At 36.3% G+C, this 16,799-nt stretch overlaps 1 protein-coding gene across 21 annotated transcripts in view; it reads left to right on the top strand.

Moving 5' to 3' along the window:
* CACNA1D (calcium voltage-gated channel subunit alpha1 D) overlaps window positions 1-16,799 on the top strand; it is a 240,574-nt gene that overhangs the window by 152,086 nt on the left and 71,689 nt on the right. For 19 of the 21 annotated variants that reach the window (XM_052776103.1, XM_052776107.1, XM_052776092.1 and 16 more), the window contains 10 exons: window positions 618-644; window positions 6,966-7,126; window positions 7,711-7,936; window positions 8,081-8,288; window positions 10,209-10,329; window positions 11,393-11,507; window positions 12,215-12,284; window positions 12,914-12,983; window positions 13,811-13,955; window positions 15,773-15,902. In XM_052776103.1, coding sequence (XP_052632063.1) covers window positions 618-644; window positions 6,966-7,126; window positions 7,711-7,936; window positions 8,081-8,288; window positions 10,209-10,329; window positions 11,393-11,507; window positions 12,215-12,284; window positions 12,914-12,983; window positions 13,811-13,955; window positions 15,773-15,902 — 1,273 coding nt within the window. The remainder of the gene's footprint in view (window positions 1-617; window positions 645-6,965; window positions 7,127-7,710; window positions 7,937-8,080; window positions 8,289-10,208; window positions 10,330-11,392; window positions 11,508-12,214; window positions 12,285-12,913; window positions 12,984-13,810; window positions 13,956-15,772; window positions 15,903-16,799) is intronic. The other 2 variants (XM_052776094.1, XM_052776113.1) reach the window with 1 other exon arrangement.

Genomic DNA, 16,799 nt, shown 5'->3' on the forward strand with positions numbered 1-16,799 from the left:
TCAAGGTTTGTATGACACTTGGGATTTTTTCGGCTTTCAGCAGTTTAATATTAGACCAGTTACTACAGCATTAAAGCACTCCTAAAATTCTCAAGTTAAGAAGATATAAAACAATTCAACTAAACTTCCAATGGAGTCGTGTTTTCCTGAAAGCTTTTATAAAGTATAATTGCTGTCCAAAATAATAAGAAAAGAACGGAAGTCCCCTAAGACATGTAAAAAGAAATGTTTTCTGTTAAATTGTGCATAATCTGGAGAATATGTATTTTTTAGGCAATAATTGACTGTATGGGAGTATTTCTATATCCCATGGTGTTCACTATTTATTTGCTCAGATTTTCATGGCTTCCAAGCAGCTTCTACATGAGCAGTTTATTTACTTAGTTTTAAAGGAGATTTCCTTTCTCTCACTTACAAAATTTGTAAAGCTTTAGGAATGGTATTTTGGAAAATAAATAACAGACAATAGAATTTCAGCATTCATGATGCATTTTTCTAAAAGCTTGTTTTTATGTACATGTAATTCTGATGTATTGATTTGCAAAATTCTAAAGACAGCAAAGTTGTGTTAATTATTTTTTCCACATTTTAAAAAACGTGTTTTCCTTTTCTTCTAGTCAAACCATCTCAAAATCCAAGTTCAGGTGAGTATTTTCCTCTGTCTTCATCGCTTTTTTCCTTGTGACTATTTACACATCATGATTATATCGTATAATTATTCTTTATTTACTGTACTTTGAATTTTACTGTGTGAAAATTCTTCCTAACAGTTACTGGTGAATACAAAAGTAAAGTATCCATGAACACTTTTGGAAATCAGACTCACTGATTTGCTTTGCTGATATTTGTGGCGCTCTCTTCACTTACTAGGAGCATTTGGGTATATGAGCTTCTATTTTCAAGTATGATTGCAGAAGGGAAGTGTTATAAGCAAAATTAAGAATTAATAGTCCTCATACTGTAGACCCTGGATGTGCCAGTACAAAACCGATAGGTTTCTTTATTCTGATTTTATTTTCCAGTCTTATAGGACATATATTTAGTAATTAGAAAGGATAATTGCAAACACAGAAGAGATATTCTGTTTAAAAAGGTTAGGTTACTCTGTGAAGGAACAACAACAAAAAAACCTACGTGATTTAAGGTAAGTAATCAAGTGGTAGACTTAGTGAATTACGAAGGGCAAAGACACTCCTACAGTTGCAGACAAACCACAGAATAAATATTTTTCACAGAAAATTTTCAGTGAAAAAAAGGGACAATCAAGAAGATTTGGCAACATCTGGCATCAGCAGTTTTGGCAACATCTGGAATCATTCCAATTTTTTAACCCTAGTAAAACTGATTTCAGTGTTGGATGTATAGCAAGTAATTCATTGGTAACAGCAGTGTATTCTCCTTGCAGCAATGAAGAGGAATAGCAAACCCAGGTTTATTCTACTAGCCTTACTAGCTCTAATGACCTACCAGCGCTGACCAGTTGCAAGCAGTTGGAGTGGACTTGTGTTCCTTCTGAATAGTCTTTCTTTTTTGAAGAAGAGCTCCCAGGCAACAGTTAACTGGTGCTTTTCTACACCGAGAGTTTTTTCACGTGACGCTATGATCAAGCTTTATTTTGTCATCCCTATCAGCCAGCAAACTGGTGCCTCACTCTGCTGAAGACTGTGGCCAGTGGAGATCTGGCCATTTAGGATGGTAGTGAATACACAACTCAACTTATTAGAAGTTTCATCATTAGTTATAAAAGCTGTATCATTTCTTGTATGCCTTTTGCTACAGAAACTGGCCTTAACTACACCAGCTGAATGGACCAGTTATGTCCATGTAGACCTTTGAGCTTAACCCTTCATGAGAATTATGAGAGATGAGACTCCTTTTAGCTTAATAAAGAGAAGTGATTCAGTGTCCTAATGGTCTGTAATTTCTCTTGCCGTTGCTTCCCGTTATCATAACAGTAGAACAAATGGAACAATTTGTTTAGTATTTCATTAGCTGAGAATCCCAAACAAGCATGATTACTTTGATTCATGAGATTGTCTCCAATCAACCTTATAGCATACTATTTATTGCTATGAAGTCTACTCATGCTGGTTTTAAAGGATGAAACTCAAATATGAAGTGGTCACATGAAACTTCAAATACCAGGCAGTGCAATAGACTGCTATTATACTACATTCTCCAAGTTTGGTCTATTTGCACAGTGGGGACTCATAGAAGCATCACAGAGAAAGGAAAGTAATGCCTATGTTCTGAACCATGCCCATTATTCATATTTTAAGGAAAAAGAGAACTCCAGAAGCTCTGTTAAATGAAAGCTGCTACGTCATCTTTGAGAAAGGAAAATTTCTACCCAAACCTCATGTTTTTAATAGTCCAAGCAGTGAGTAAGCAGCAGTCAGTGCTATCCATCTCTACAATCAACGTTCATAACCAACACATGAATTTGAAAGAAAACTTATTTCCAAGCCAGAAAGTCACCAAAGTATCTCCAGATGTCTAGATTCTGCCACTGCCCTAAATGTCTTTTTCATGAGCTCTTTGATCAGAATCTGTTCTTGTGGCATGAAAAAACACAAGTCACACAGAAGTTCGTTCATACATGTATTGCTGCATCTGCTCACAGAACTTGTGGCAAGCGGCAATGGGATGTTGGTGTCTCATTTGAAAGTGCTGCAGGGGTCTGCAGCTGCTTGAGGTCTTCAATCATACTTAAACTTTTTAAGCTGAATTTGGTAATGGTAATTCCCCCTTCAACTTTCACGTCTTTACTTGTAGCACTGGAGAACTATCTATCCCTTTTAACTTAATGAATTCATGTGAGGAGTAGTTTTGAGGCAACAGAGCTCTAAATTATAGTTGTGCCATTGTCTTCCAAACAGATGTGGCTTGCACCATGTCCCAGATCCCTAAAACCAGCTGACAACATCTGTTATCAGAGAGAAAAAGCACTTTGAAGAGCTGCTGGCTTTGCAGTGCCACTAAGAACAGTGTGTATCTGCTCTTTTATCTCTATAAGGATCTGCAGACTCATGGTTCTCATCCCATTGCTTCTGGATACCTAACATCTCATATTTGCAAAATATATTTTTCTGATATGTCAGAAGAATGTAACTTTGGTGTTTTTCATTGGAATCACTAGTTTCTGAAAAGCTCTGTTTACCTAAAACACAGAAACTCTCAGTTCTGCAGCAAAGCCCTAGATTATGTGTTCAGCAGTAAGGGATGTCCTAGCACATTCAAAGCCAAATGCTAAATCTTGGTCTAGTTCTCACTCTTCTGGCCTGATCCTCACTCCAAGTTTGGGAATGTTATTCTGCAATGGCAGTACACTGTGTTTCACGGCAAAGTAAATCAGGACATAGCTTATCAAGGATATTGGTTTGACCGTAAATGTCTTTGCCTTTGGATCAAAATAGAAAACGCTTTTTATTGCAAGCTAGCCTACCTGCTGTACCACAAGTGAAATAGAAGTTAATCCTTGGAAATATGTTCCTATACAGTCAGATGGGTACTTGGTCAAGAGAATTATGTCCTAGCAAGATATAGCAATTATCTGCCAGTTTATTAAGTGAAGGTGTATATTAACCACATATTATGCTAGGATATATATGGGTAAATATGTTCTGTGCTGGTTATTTGTAATCTTTCTTCTTGAAATGTTTTGATACTAGAACAACTATGGTTTTTTTTTTCTCCTCACCTGGAAGCGACAGAGCTATGATTAGAAGAAGGTGGGGATTTGCTAGTTGAAGAGATTTGTACACGTTGTCCTCTGAAGATCCCTCTTTTTAAGAATTCACTTCCTCACTTGTCAGTGTGATTATATAATCACGTTAACCTTCAAGTCATGCTAAAAAGCTGGTACTATGCCCTGAATCCTGTAACTACAAAAATGAGGAATGGAAAAACAATCTCAAAGGCTTCTATTTTTTCATAATGAGTGAGCGCTCTGGTGCAATTCTTCTGTCCCATATTTTATAAATAAGAGTAGTGAGGTCTAGGGTGTCTGCACAGACATTAGCACCCACAATTACAGAAGAATTCATCTTGGGCATTAATAATTACTTCTCTGTGAGCTTACTGGTGAAAATATGAGGCACGCCAATTTTGCAGATACAGGGATTATGCACGTGGTTCTAAACAGAAAGTCCAGTTTAGAAAAATATCATGTTATAATGAAAGGCTGCTGATACAATATAGTCTGAAAACGAATGTTCCTACCTTTGCCATAGGTCTAGCAGCAATACACAAACACCCGTGAATAGCCAGTAAACAAACTAAACTTCATAGATTCTGCATGACTGGCTGACAGAGTTCAGTCAGACTCAATGCAAGGCTGGATTTCCCATGTGTAGGTACAAATTTAAGACCAGGGCCTAAAGGACCAACTAAACGTGAATACCTGAGTGAATGAAAGTGAAATTGGGAACACATTTGTATGAATAATGATTTGCTCGTAAATAGTTATGAAGAAAAAAAATGATAAATTACTTAATGAGAACAAAAGCAGTGAATAATTTGGTTTGTTGTAACAAACTGTGTCAACTGTAAGTGTCCTCTGTGATTTTAATATTTATTCAACCGCTATATTTTGTGAAAAATGCTTGATAATTTAATGAAAACAATATTATATCATTGCAAATTTATGAAAATGGAATTTCTTTTCAAAATAAAAGGGTACGTTTCATTCTTCCAGGAAAAAATTATGCTATTTGGTTAAAACTAGGAGGGGCGGGTACTAAAATATAGAAGATTGTTGAGTGAAAATAGCATAATTTGTTTTCCTATTTTATATAGCCACAGGTTTTCCTGGCACAACAGGCCATCTACTTCAGTCTGCTACTTACTGTTTATTTCTTTACTTGTACTAATCTAATGAAGGTAGAAAATTACTCTTATGCTCCTTTTTGAATTTTTGCTTTATTTCTGTAGGCTTTTTACACATGCTTATGTTATTCATACACTTCTACATGTAAATGCCATTGCATACCCTTTGGCAGCATTTTCATATGTGCACTACTTAGCTACACTGTTTTGTCACTAATTCCACAGACCTTTTGGGAAAAGAAAAAGCTCCATTGGCTTCAGAGAGCTATGACTTATATACTTTGAGACTGCTTTTGGCTCCTATGAGTCGAGATACCCAAACAATATTATTCCTGTCTCATTGACTTCAATGATGCGATCTTCTGTAAGTGTAAAAAAAAATGCTGTTTTACCTACTCAGGGGGTGAGCCATCCTGATGATGGCCACAGACATAGTGCTGTTTGGCAGGGGACTAGCAAGATAAGAATGTTCTTGAATACTTTATTGATTTAGGTCAGGACAGGATATTTTGCCTTTAAATGGTTAGAATACCACAAAGGCTTCAAACATCTTTGTACTGATATCTGAAATCACTATTAATTTCCATTGCTACAAGTACAAACTGAAGGTGCATAAGGAAAATTCGGTTAATGCTTGAATGCAGTGCCAAGCTCAGTTATTTTTATGGTGTTATTGCATATTTGTTCTATTTTCTGAGATAGATTTGAAGCATTTCTGATTTTATACTTACTAAATACAATACCTGCTAATTCAGATAGTAAAAGTATTGAGGAATTCACCTAGTTATTTGTAACAATTTTCAAAAGCCATAGTTCCTTGTTTGGGTACTGCCAAAAGGGCTGCAGTGCCCTTCCCCTATCTCAGCCCCTCATTCTTCCTGCTCTTTCTGTGATGTGGCAATGCAATGAATTGGATCAGACAACTGGCCAGCTAAAATCAATGCAGAAAAAAAGAAATTGGTTTCCACCACTCATTTCTCGGGTCTGGCTCACTTCATTAGGGCTAGTTTTGGCAAAAGAGAAAGGAGAGGGCAGAATAAGGAGAGCAGACCACCCCTTTCCATCACAACAGATTTGTGCTAGACTGGCTTGATAGTGAAACTATAGAGGAATAATCTTATACATGCACAGTCTTCTCAGTTCTTTGCTATTTTAAGACTAGGTCAAGCTTACCTTGGAGTCTGTGCCTGCTCTGTACCTTGAATTTTGGATGAAGCAGTTGTTGGTTCCTAAAATTTATTATCTGAGTCCACAGCTGTAGTTCTGGGTGCGTGAATTTTATATGCCTTCCTTTTAGGTAATATCAAGTGCTTCCTAATCCTTCTCTTCCTGTGACCCAGCAATATATTTTTCTTCCTGTTTCACAAATGGAAATGCAACCCAGGGAAACGAATTGGTTTACGAAAGTTCCCAGAAGTGAAGCAGAGGAATTAAATCTAGTTTTATGAGTCCAAAGCTAAGCTGATACCCTCACTTGTGAATCCAGCTCGTATCTAGATAGGGCCTGTTTACTTGTCCTTGATTGTCACTCTTATACATTTCACAAACATTTGCCCACTGACACAGTTTCAAGGCACATCAGTAGAAATCTCTAGGAGTCGCTGGGTTATAATAATATAACATTATATATAATATAATAAAAACATTATAGGGTAGATTTCTAAAAGTTGACCACAACATTCTTGCCTTGTTTAATCCTGCCAGAATTGTGCCTGTGGTTTAACTCAAAGCCTACATTTTCAGACTAACTGTAATTTGAATTCTAAGTTGCTTCATTGGCTTTTTTTTTACTGCTATTAAGTTTATAGGGCCTGGGAAGACAGATGTATCTTGTTACTCAATGAAATGTTAAATGCAGCTTAATCTAATTATGTCACAGGCAATTAGAGTCTCCAAAAGTTGTGGTTTACATTTGAAAATCTATAATGAAATCTAAAAATGGAGTAACAAATTAGAACTCCCTAATCTGCAACTGGTAATAATTTACACAGCTACCTGAAGTACTGTGCACATATTTATGAAAATACACCTGCTCACACATACATACTTGCACTGTGTTTCCCACACAGAAGAAACCCTCCTTAAGTCTGTATGTGTTTTCTGTATAATAATAAATTTGTTTTTATTTGAACTTTCAGTCGACGCTGGCGTCGCTGGAATCGATTTAATCGAAGAAAATGTAGAGCTGCAGTAAAATCTGTCACATTTTATTGGCTTGTAATTGTCTTGGTCTTTCTGAACACATTAACTATCTCATCGGAGCATTATAATCAACCTGACTGGCTGACCCAGATCCAAGGTACAATCAAAAATTATTTATCCTGTTTTTGAATATGGATACTTCCACTCTTTTGTACTTTTGTACTTTGCCATTTTGTTGTTGTTTGCTGTCCTGAAGAATATTCAGCCCAGCCAAAGGGAGATACAAGAAATGACTGAATGTATTTGATTTCTACGACTGTAACACAGCTTAATGGCATACCAGCAAAAAATTGACAATACTAAATTGTAAATACCTGTACGTTTATTGTTAAGCCATGCTTGAAAGATGAGGAAGGAAATGATAACTGGCACAGCAGAACATGCTGTGGGCTGTGTTGCTTAAGTTGCAGTGTGGACTCAAGCTGTGAGTTGAGCAGCCATGAACTGCACAGTGGACTGGAAATACGAATAGTTTATAGGTGGCAGGAAGCTTTTACATCCTTGTGTAACTTTCACCACTTTAGGCATCAAAAACATTCCCACATAAAAACCCAGTACTTCCTTCTTAAGCAAAAGGCTGCAAACTCGTATAGAAAGTATAGTACTATTATGTTAAAATAAAAATGAATTCTAAGAGACAATTCAGGAATGTCTATTTTTGTTTTATATATTTTGTTCCAGATATCGCAAATAAGGTTCTTCTGGCTTTGTTCACCTGTGAAATGTTAGTAAAGATGTACAGCTTGGGCCTACAGGCTTATTTTGTTTCTCTTTTTAACCGCTTTGATTGCTTCGTTGTTTGTGGTGGCATTGTTGAAACCATTTTGGTGGAGTTGGAAATTATGTCACCCCTTGGAATTTCAGTGTTTCGCTGTGTTCGTCTCCTGCGTATTTTTAAAGTAACAAGGTAAGATTAACTAATACTGCTAACTTTAGGGATATCTGAAGGGTGATCAGCAATTCTTTTGTAATACTTCATCATGCTCTGCTCTTTTACTGTTTTGTTTGGGGTTTTTTTGGTGTGTGTTAACACACGCATTTTAATTTATAGGCACTGGGCATCCCTGAGCAACTTGGTAGCATCCTTGTTAAACTCAATGAAGTCCATTGCTTCACTGTTGCTTCTGCTTTTCCTCTTCATCATAATCTTCTCGTTGCTTGGAATGCAGCTGTTTGGAGGCAAATTTAATTTTGATGAAACTCAAACAAAACGGAGCACCTTCGATAATTTTCCACAAGCTCTTTTAACTGTATTCCAGGTAACTTTCTTTCATCCTGTATGAAACATTTTACCTTTGATGATCAACAAAGCTGTTTAAGTGATCATGTTGCCTGAAAATAAAATCATGAATACTATTTATTTAGTTTACTTTAAGTAGCATTCTGCTCATTAAATTCAGCACTCTGGTAACTCTGCACCATTTGTACCATTTGTGTCATGTCTTATTTGATCTATCTATGCAACATAGCTGTCATATTACTACACAAAATTAAATCTCCTTTGTCCATCAACTACATAACTAGAAAAAGAGGTGGAATGTTATTTTTATTTTAATCAAATTGTTTTCTTTAACTTCATTAGCTATATATAAAAGTTCAGCTATTGCCAAGCAGGAAGAAATGAGAAGCATTGTAAGAGAGCATTTGCATATGGGTCATATTACTTACTATAATATAAAAATAAGTATGAATTTCTTTAAAGAGACACTGTCAGGTTTATAAAGATTTTAAATCAACTTGTCTGTTACTTGTGAAAAGATAGGGCATACTTACAGGTCACTTCTCACTATTTTACGATCCTTTTTTTATTTTTTCCCAATTTGGATACTGGAATTAGGCTAATTGGTTTCATCTTTCTAGCCAATTTTACATTCAGCTTTGCACAGTACCACAATGTTGGTTTCAGACATTGTAGGTGAGTGTTTAAAGCTGACCCTGCAAGATTCAACTTCGTGTCAACTTCCTATCTCTTCAGCAGAAATTTCATATGGTGGCTGCCCAGACCAAGCAAAAAAATCTTACCATGTAATTTTAACATAAGGAAATATTAAATGAGAAGTTTCCTTAAGAGGAAAAGTGTCCACATTTGACCTGACATTGCCCCTTTAAAAAATTAAAGCTGTACTTTCCAACTCAGCTGAGTTGGATTTTATTCAGATTTTAGGCTGCCTCGTTTTCAAAGGAATGAGGCTTCCTTAAGTTTCAGAATACACTTAGGAGCAACCAACCTGTTGGGTGCTCAACAACTATGAAAATCAGCTTGATAAGTTTAGCTCTCCAAAAATGAGTATCAGAAATTGGCATGCCTATAATTTTCTTGAACAACCACTTAATTACTTGGAAGGAGAGTTAGTATTACATGTTTTCTCAGGATAAAGCTAGTAATTTTTAAGAATTTAGAAATATATCAAGTGCCCCTGTAACCTGCATTGTAATACTCAGAATTTTTGTCGTAGTACAGGAAAAGGGGAGTTGCCTAAGTGTAAACTATCCTTTTAACTAAGCAACAAATTTCTGTAAAATCCTTTTAGACTTTGGTGAAACTGTGTGAAACAATAGCCAGTAAGAAAATCAAGTAATTGTCCCACAGCATTGAGCTCCATTCAGTTTAAAACAGCTACAATTTCAAAAGCTGTAGCAGTAGTGTATGTGTGTGGTACGTGTATTACAGAATTTATGATAAGGCGGCCAGTCCCTGTTAAAACTGAAATTGGGTAGACTAATTTGCAGGACTTACAAATAGCATACACTAGAAAAGATTTGTGGCCACTATTAAAAAAAAAAAAAAAAAAAGAGAGAACCTTAAAACATATACTAACTAGATTTTTCAAGAGTGATGAACATTTGTGGGCATTACTACATACATGGCATTACTGAAAATCAGGGCTCTTACTTTTGCACGGCAAAATCATTAAAATTATAGTCTTCTATTTTTATTATTTTTGCCTTTGAAATTCACTGATGTAAATGTGTAGCATAAAATAAATGCTAGTAGAGTTAAACCCAAGCTTTCGGTAGATGCTTATGTAAATGGAAATTTTAAAACAATGCATGAAAAGGTTATGGTATTGCTTTGTGTATACAGAAGGTTAGCCTTATTGTGTATTGTGGTCAGAGGAAACCTATTTCTTTATTGCTCTTTTTGATGTTGAGTTACTAATAATATATCTGCTTCTTAGATTCTAACAGGTGAAGACTGGAATGCTGTTATGTATGATGGCATAATGGCATATGGTGGCCCGTCATCATCAGGGATGATAGTCTGTATATATTTCATTATCCTCTTCATCTGTGGTAACTGTATCCTTTGCACTCACTGGAAACATCTCCAAATGGCACTGTGTGCCAGGGACATATGCAAAATTTCTCTGAGGGAGTAAATTGCAACGGACATGCAAGCACTTTCTGTATGTGCTAAGTCCTTTACATAGACTTTTCTTTGTACACCTGTTCCCTAATGAATGAGACTCTAGTGATCTCCCGAGTCCATCTCCAGCCACCACAATGGCAGAAACCAGAGAATTTTTGATTTCTTCCTTCAGTGGGAAAACAGCCTCATTCTACCTGCTTGTCTCTATTTGACATCTCTCCCTCTGAAAATGCATGGATGTAGTCTGATCTTGATGGCAATAATTTCCCGTTCATGCTTTTGACGCTTCATATAGCCCTGTTAGTTCTGACACACACTGACAGTGGAGCCAGCAATCTGCTGTATAGTGCAGGGACCAAATGAGAGAAATCTGCACAGAGAAATGTTGAGTCAGTTAGGCTTAAGTCTGCTGAAGCATTCCCCTTCCCTGCCTTCAGTGTAGTGGAAATACTTCCTTGGCCCCATGTAGCAACAGAAACTAGTGTCATTTTCAGAAGTTCTTAAAAGGTCAGGACGTGATAAAAGGGCAAAAACGTTGTTTTCTGTACTATACAGTACTTGTATCAGTATTTGTATTTAACTAATGTGGACTGAAGTACGGAATTTGATATAGATTGTTGTAGACACAGGAGACAGTACATTATAAAAATGAATTTTTCAAAATGCCTGAACAGTCTTCACTTTTAATAGACAATGTTTCATATTTGAAACTTGCTCAGGCTAGCACAAAGTTGAATTTCATTTATTTAAAAAATACGTCAAGTATTCTGCTATTTTAAAATCAGTGACCCTGATGGATCTCTGCTCATTTTATACCCAGTATTAATCCGGTCCATTAAATGACTGTTATTTGCACTATGCTCCAGCACCACAAATCTCTACACTGTAGGTTGGGAACATGCATTTTATATTTCTCATATTGTCAGTGTTTAAGCTGATAATAAACCAAACAAGTATAGTAAGGCATAACGTCCTTAAAATGATTTGAAATAGATATCTTGCTAAATGTCTTCTTGGCCATTGCTGTGGATAACTTGGCAGACGCTGAAAGTCTAAATACAGCTCAGAAAGAAGAAGCTGAAGAAAAGGAAAGGAAAAAGAATGCGAGGTAAAATAGCATGGGCATGTTGAATAAGTAGGAGAGGGAAAGAGAAGGTACTGAATTCTTTCATAAGGATTTTTTTTTATATAAATATCTTTACCATCTTCAAAATGTATTGAACTCAGGAAAAAAATGAAAGAGTTTACCTAGACATTAAAATAAGACCCAATAAGTATCATTTGAGATAAAAGTAGGGTAGTAATTGGGAAAATGAGGTGAATTAAGGACATAATGATAAGCCAGCTAATATTTAAACATTGCAATGGTAGGATTTATTGCACAATTAGAACAAGAATGTATCTGTTGTCGCCAGTGCACAACTCCCTGTGGAATCGGTTCTCTAAGCCTTATATAGACAAGAAGAAAACCTTCCTTTGAAGTCAGTGCAGGCCTATTGAAGTCAATGCAAGTTGTTTGTAGGAGTCCAAGGGCATGGTTTATTCCTCTAGAAAGGAGTAATGATCATGCATTGAATTTTTGAGGGATTATCTTCTGGAATTATATTCAAAATTATAATCTTTTAAATGGATCACTGCATTCAAATGCAATGGATGTTATTGCTCTGACACCTGCAGCTGTGCAAATAATTTTAAATATTTTACTACATGGTTTTAGGTATGCTTTCTTTACTTTTCATAGAATGGGTATAGTTCACTTAAAATCTTCTGTCTTTACATGATGTGCTTTGTAATTGTTACTGTATTGTTTTGTAGAAAAGAGAGTCTGGAAAATAAAAAAAGTGAGAAGCCAGAAGGTGACCAAAAGAAGCCCAAGGATAGTAAGGTGTTTATTCTAAAAATTGTGTCTTTTCTAAGAAGCAGTTTTACTGATTTTGCTACAGAGTACTTTTCAAGACTACTGTGCATTGTACAATTTCTTGTATGAACCCATCATCCCTACATTTTTTTCCAGGAAAAGAAAACTTAGTTCTGATGCTTTGCATCCTCACAGAATCTCTTAGTCTAGAAAATCCTTTTGGTTTCAGGATATCCTGAGAAGGGAAGCTCTTAGAGCATGAAATAGTTAATGTTAGAGAAAACTGATGTTGTTTTAGGATCCCTGTAGGTATTTTGCCTGATAAATCCAATGGAAGAGATTAGTGAATGATAAACTTAGTAGAATGTTCAAACATTCTTGATAATTTTTACCAAAGCCTGTTGGTTATATTCTCATTGTGATCTACACAGCCAGAAGACTGTGGATGGTATAGAAAAATAATCTTTTAAAAATACCTATTAAACTGTCAGCTCTCCTCTGTTCTCAGCATTAACCTGTTTCAGAAAACTCAGAATAAGCATAGGGATCACTTCCCTGACTTCAGAGGCTTATTTGGTTTGCTTTCTGTTGAACTTTATACTCCAAGCTGTATTTAAATTTATTTTTCTTCTTGTGCATCCCTTTTATTGCTGTAGGTGACAATTACTGAATATGGAGAAGGAGAGGATGAGGATAAAGATCCCTATCCACCCTGTGACGTACCAGGTATGTGAATACCAGCCAGAAGACAAAGACATTTAAGTTTGTTTGCTAAAATATCCTAAACTTGCTCTTGCTGAACACTGAATCAATTCCTTTGAAGTCAGTGAAGCTGTGCTCTGTTATCAGTGGGTAAATGGGCCTGTAAGCTGCTAAGTATTATCTTTTCCTGCAGCTTCCTAGACAGTACAAACAACATATGTGAGTTAATACTGTGAGCCTGAAGACTGCTGTGGTAGTATTTGTGAGAGGAAATTCAAAACTTTTCTGAAACGTTTGGCAAAAAAGGACATTCTAGGGCTGATGATATTCGGCCAATTTTGTCTTAGCTTCTCCCAGTCCAGTGAATGTATTTTTGTCTTAGCTTCTCCCAGTCCAGTGAATGTATTTATCTAAAAATCAGTTCTGTCTGATTGTCTGGATGCCTATTACAGAAATCTGCCCTACCCTTTGATCACTATGTGCTCAACCAGTGCACAGAGCTCAGCACCCCTACAACCCAGCTCAGGCATGGACTGATGGTCAGGGACTGAGCTTAAGTGGGGCTCCAGAGCCCATGTGCAGGACTTGTGAGTGGAGTCCCCAGATGAGGCTGGTCAGGGCCAGTAAAGCCTATTAGTGCACTCAGGGCACATATATGCACATAAACATGTATATAAGCTTGTGACAACTATAGGGATGTTCATATATTGATTCATAGATTTTTAAAGCCATGCTATGAATATATATTTCCCACGACCCATATATATTTTAATACAAGCCATGCTTTTATATTGTTATGAACAAAACCTCAATGTTTTTTATTTTATAGTAAAAAAGTGTTTAATTTAAAGTAGGTGAAGATGAAGAAGATGAAGAGGATGAACCAGAGGTACCCGCAGGCCCACGTCCCCGTAGAATATCGGAACTAAATATGAAGGAGAAGATAACACCGATCCCTGAAGGGAGTGCCTTCTTCATTTTCAGCAGCACCAATCCGTAAATATAATTTTGAAAAATATTGTTTCAGTCCATCAAGGTTTAGCAGTGAAGGAACAGGCCTCCTTCCAGTGCAGTTAGGAATAGAACTCCAGTAGCTTCAACAGGAGGGAGATTGGCTTCTCTCCTAAAATTTTCTGAATGACTTGGTAAATGAAAATAATTTGATAAATATATTAATTTGCTTCCCACTGTGGAAGATAAGAGCATATTGTACATATAGTCTGTCAAGTCTGCACATGTCTGAAAAGTACCCTTTAATGTATGTTAGCTATTTAGTATGTTAGTCACTGGATGTATAAGCTGTGACTTAAGATCTGAGCATCTTCTAGATGAGATAGGATTCCTAGTAACCCTAGTAACCTTTGTGGAGCAATACAGGTGAGGAAGAAGAAGAGAATATGAGAGAGAGAAAAAGAGAAAAGAAGGAGAAAGGATGTATATATTTCTCTTGGGGTAACAGCATTTTTCCAGATCCAAGAAAGCACTGAAGATAAAGACAAATTATTTCAAAAATCAAGAACAATAATAGTTGGATTTTGGGGGGAATTGGAATCTTCCACTGCTCAGTCTCACTCCAGAGCATTTGAAATTCAACACTGATGAAGAAAGCAAGCTTCAGTAGTCAGTTAAAGTCATTACTGATTGTTGGATGGAAGTGAACGAGTGAACTAAATTCAGTTCCTACAGACGGAACATAGCTGTTACATTTATATATAGCAATTTCATGAGCAGTCTTACGAGGGAGCTTAAGAGTTATTTGGCATGGGAGAATGCTGTCTTCTCAGGGGTAGAGGTCATCGGAATTAAGTTTAGAAGATGGTGTGATGATCAAGATATAATGTTTTTGACTTGTATCTTATTCATTGCATGGGTTGTCTAATGCTTTTCAGAATTTCCAAACTGGAAAGAGAGCTATTTAAACTAGTAATTTTAAGAACACGTATGCTGAATGCAAAAACATTAGATTTGTTGAACATGTCAAATTGCTTTTGGCCTCAACCAATGCTACGTATTCTCAGGCCAAAATGGCCATCTTACTTAACTGACACACACTGTACTTAAATCATCTATTTAATAACAGGAGAACAAATTTTCCCCAGGAACATTCTGATTCTTCAGCAGAATTTAGACAACTTCAGTGTTAGTCAGTTGCAAACCTGATCCTGCCTTTTTGCTAATTTAATCCTGAACCTACTCTACCAAGGTGCTCAATAGCATTTGTAATAACCTTGGGCTCAGTGACTCTAAGCATATGTACAGTTCCACTTCATGTTATGTGGCTGAAACTTAGCAGCTCTGTAATCTTTAACACCCACTTGTCCTGTAATTCTAGAAAATCTTCACAGGGGATTCTGATTTGGGTTGAGTCTCTAAGTAGCAAAATGAGATCTGCAGCCTAACCCACACCTCACCAGATAAGTATTTTTGTCAGCTTTAATAAGAATCAAATCAACCCGGGGCTCTGAAATGACTTACTATCTAGTGTTGGTCCTTTTGACATTTGGCATCTGTATATGCACAGTGGTACAATCACTGGAACTTGTAGTGGCATTCATAACCCATTGAAAACCAATAGGATCTTGGAAATCCTCTCTCAGATTCCTTCGGTAAGTGGACCTTCACTACAGGTGGATTGGATTTTGAATTTACATTTTTAGAAATCAGAGGAATAGCTTCAGCATTTGCACTGCTTTTAGCTGCTGATGGTTGCTCTGTTCTGTCACTGTTGGCAGAGTAATAGAAAACATGTTGTATATTAGCCATCTGCTGAATTCTATTTGCACACATAGTATATTTTTGTGTCTTTTCTTCAGAATTCGAGTGGGATGCCACAGACTCATCAATCACCACATCTTTACCAATCTCATCCTTGTCTTCATCATGCTGAGCAGTGTTTCCCTGGCAGCAGAAGATCCAATTCGCAGCCATTCTTTTCGAAATAATGTAAGCCTTTCATTTTTATGTCTGAAGATAAATATATTCTCACAGGATAACAATCCTTTGGGACTGGTGCCTAGTTTTTAATTTTCAAGTTAAGAAACTTTCCTTTTCCTTTTTCAAGTCATACATTCATATTTTTTTTCTTTAAAAAACGTAAATCTTTAAAGACAAGTAACTTTATTGATGGAACATCATAGGTATTAGAACTGTTTATCATGTACATAATGTTTTTCCTTTGTTAGCTATAAATATATCAGAATAAAATATACTCAAGCTGAGCATAATCTTTACAATTTTCATGTTTTTTTGTAATTTGCAGCTGGTGTACCTGATATGCATTTCCTGAATCACTCTTAGTGCCTCTCAGTGTTTGACACTGATTTAAAAATGCCAGTTAAAATTATCACTGTTTATAACATGTTGGGAATAGACTCTAACCTGTCCTCTTTTCTCCTTCATTGACTCTTATTATATGGTCTTGGGGAACTGAGAGTATCACTCTGTTAGTGAGTGTATGGATTTGTAAGGATATTACTTCTTCTTTCAAAGAAGCTAGTGTGGCCACACTGAGTTTGAGTACCACCACATCAGACATGAATATCCTTGGATTCCTGATTGGCCATATCAGAAGCTAAACAAGTTTCACTTTTTTCTAAACTCACACGTAAGAGGAGGATCAGAGCATGCCCAGCTCTTGCCTTGATTCGGAGTCAAATGCCTTTTCAGCCTATATACAACCCCCCCAAATTTAGAAGTGTTTTTTTGCATCCTTATTTAGATATACTTGTGGAAACAAAATATTTATAAGAATATTAATTTCGGAAATTTCTCTATTATTCAATAAAAGTGTAGTTTATGTGGTGAGTATAAATCTGTGTTCTAAAACAAATTCCTGAATCC

This window comes from Harpia harpyja, chromosome Z (genome assembly GCF_026419915.1).
Source record: "Harpia harpyja isolate bHarHar1 chromosome Z, bHarHar1 primary haplotype, whole genome shotgun sequence".
Lineage (NCBI taxonomy): Eukaryota > Metazoa > Chordata > Aves > Accipitriformes > Accipitridae > Harpia > Harpia harpyja.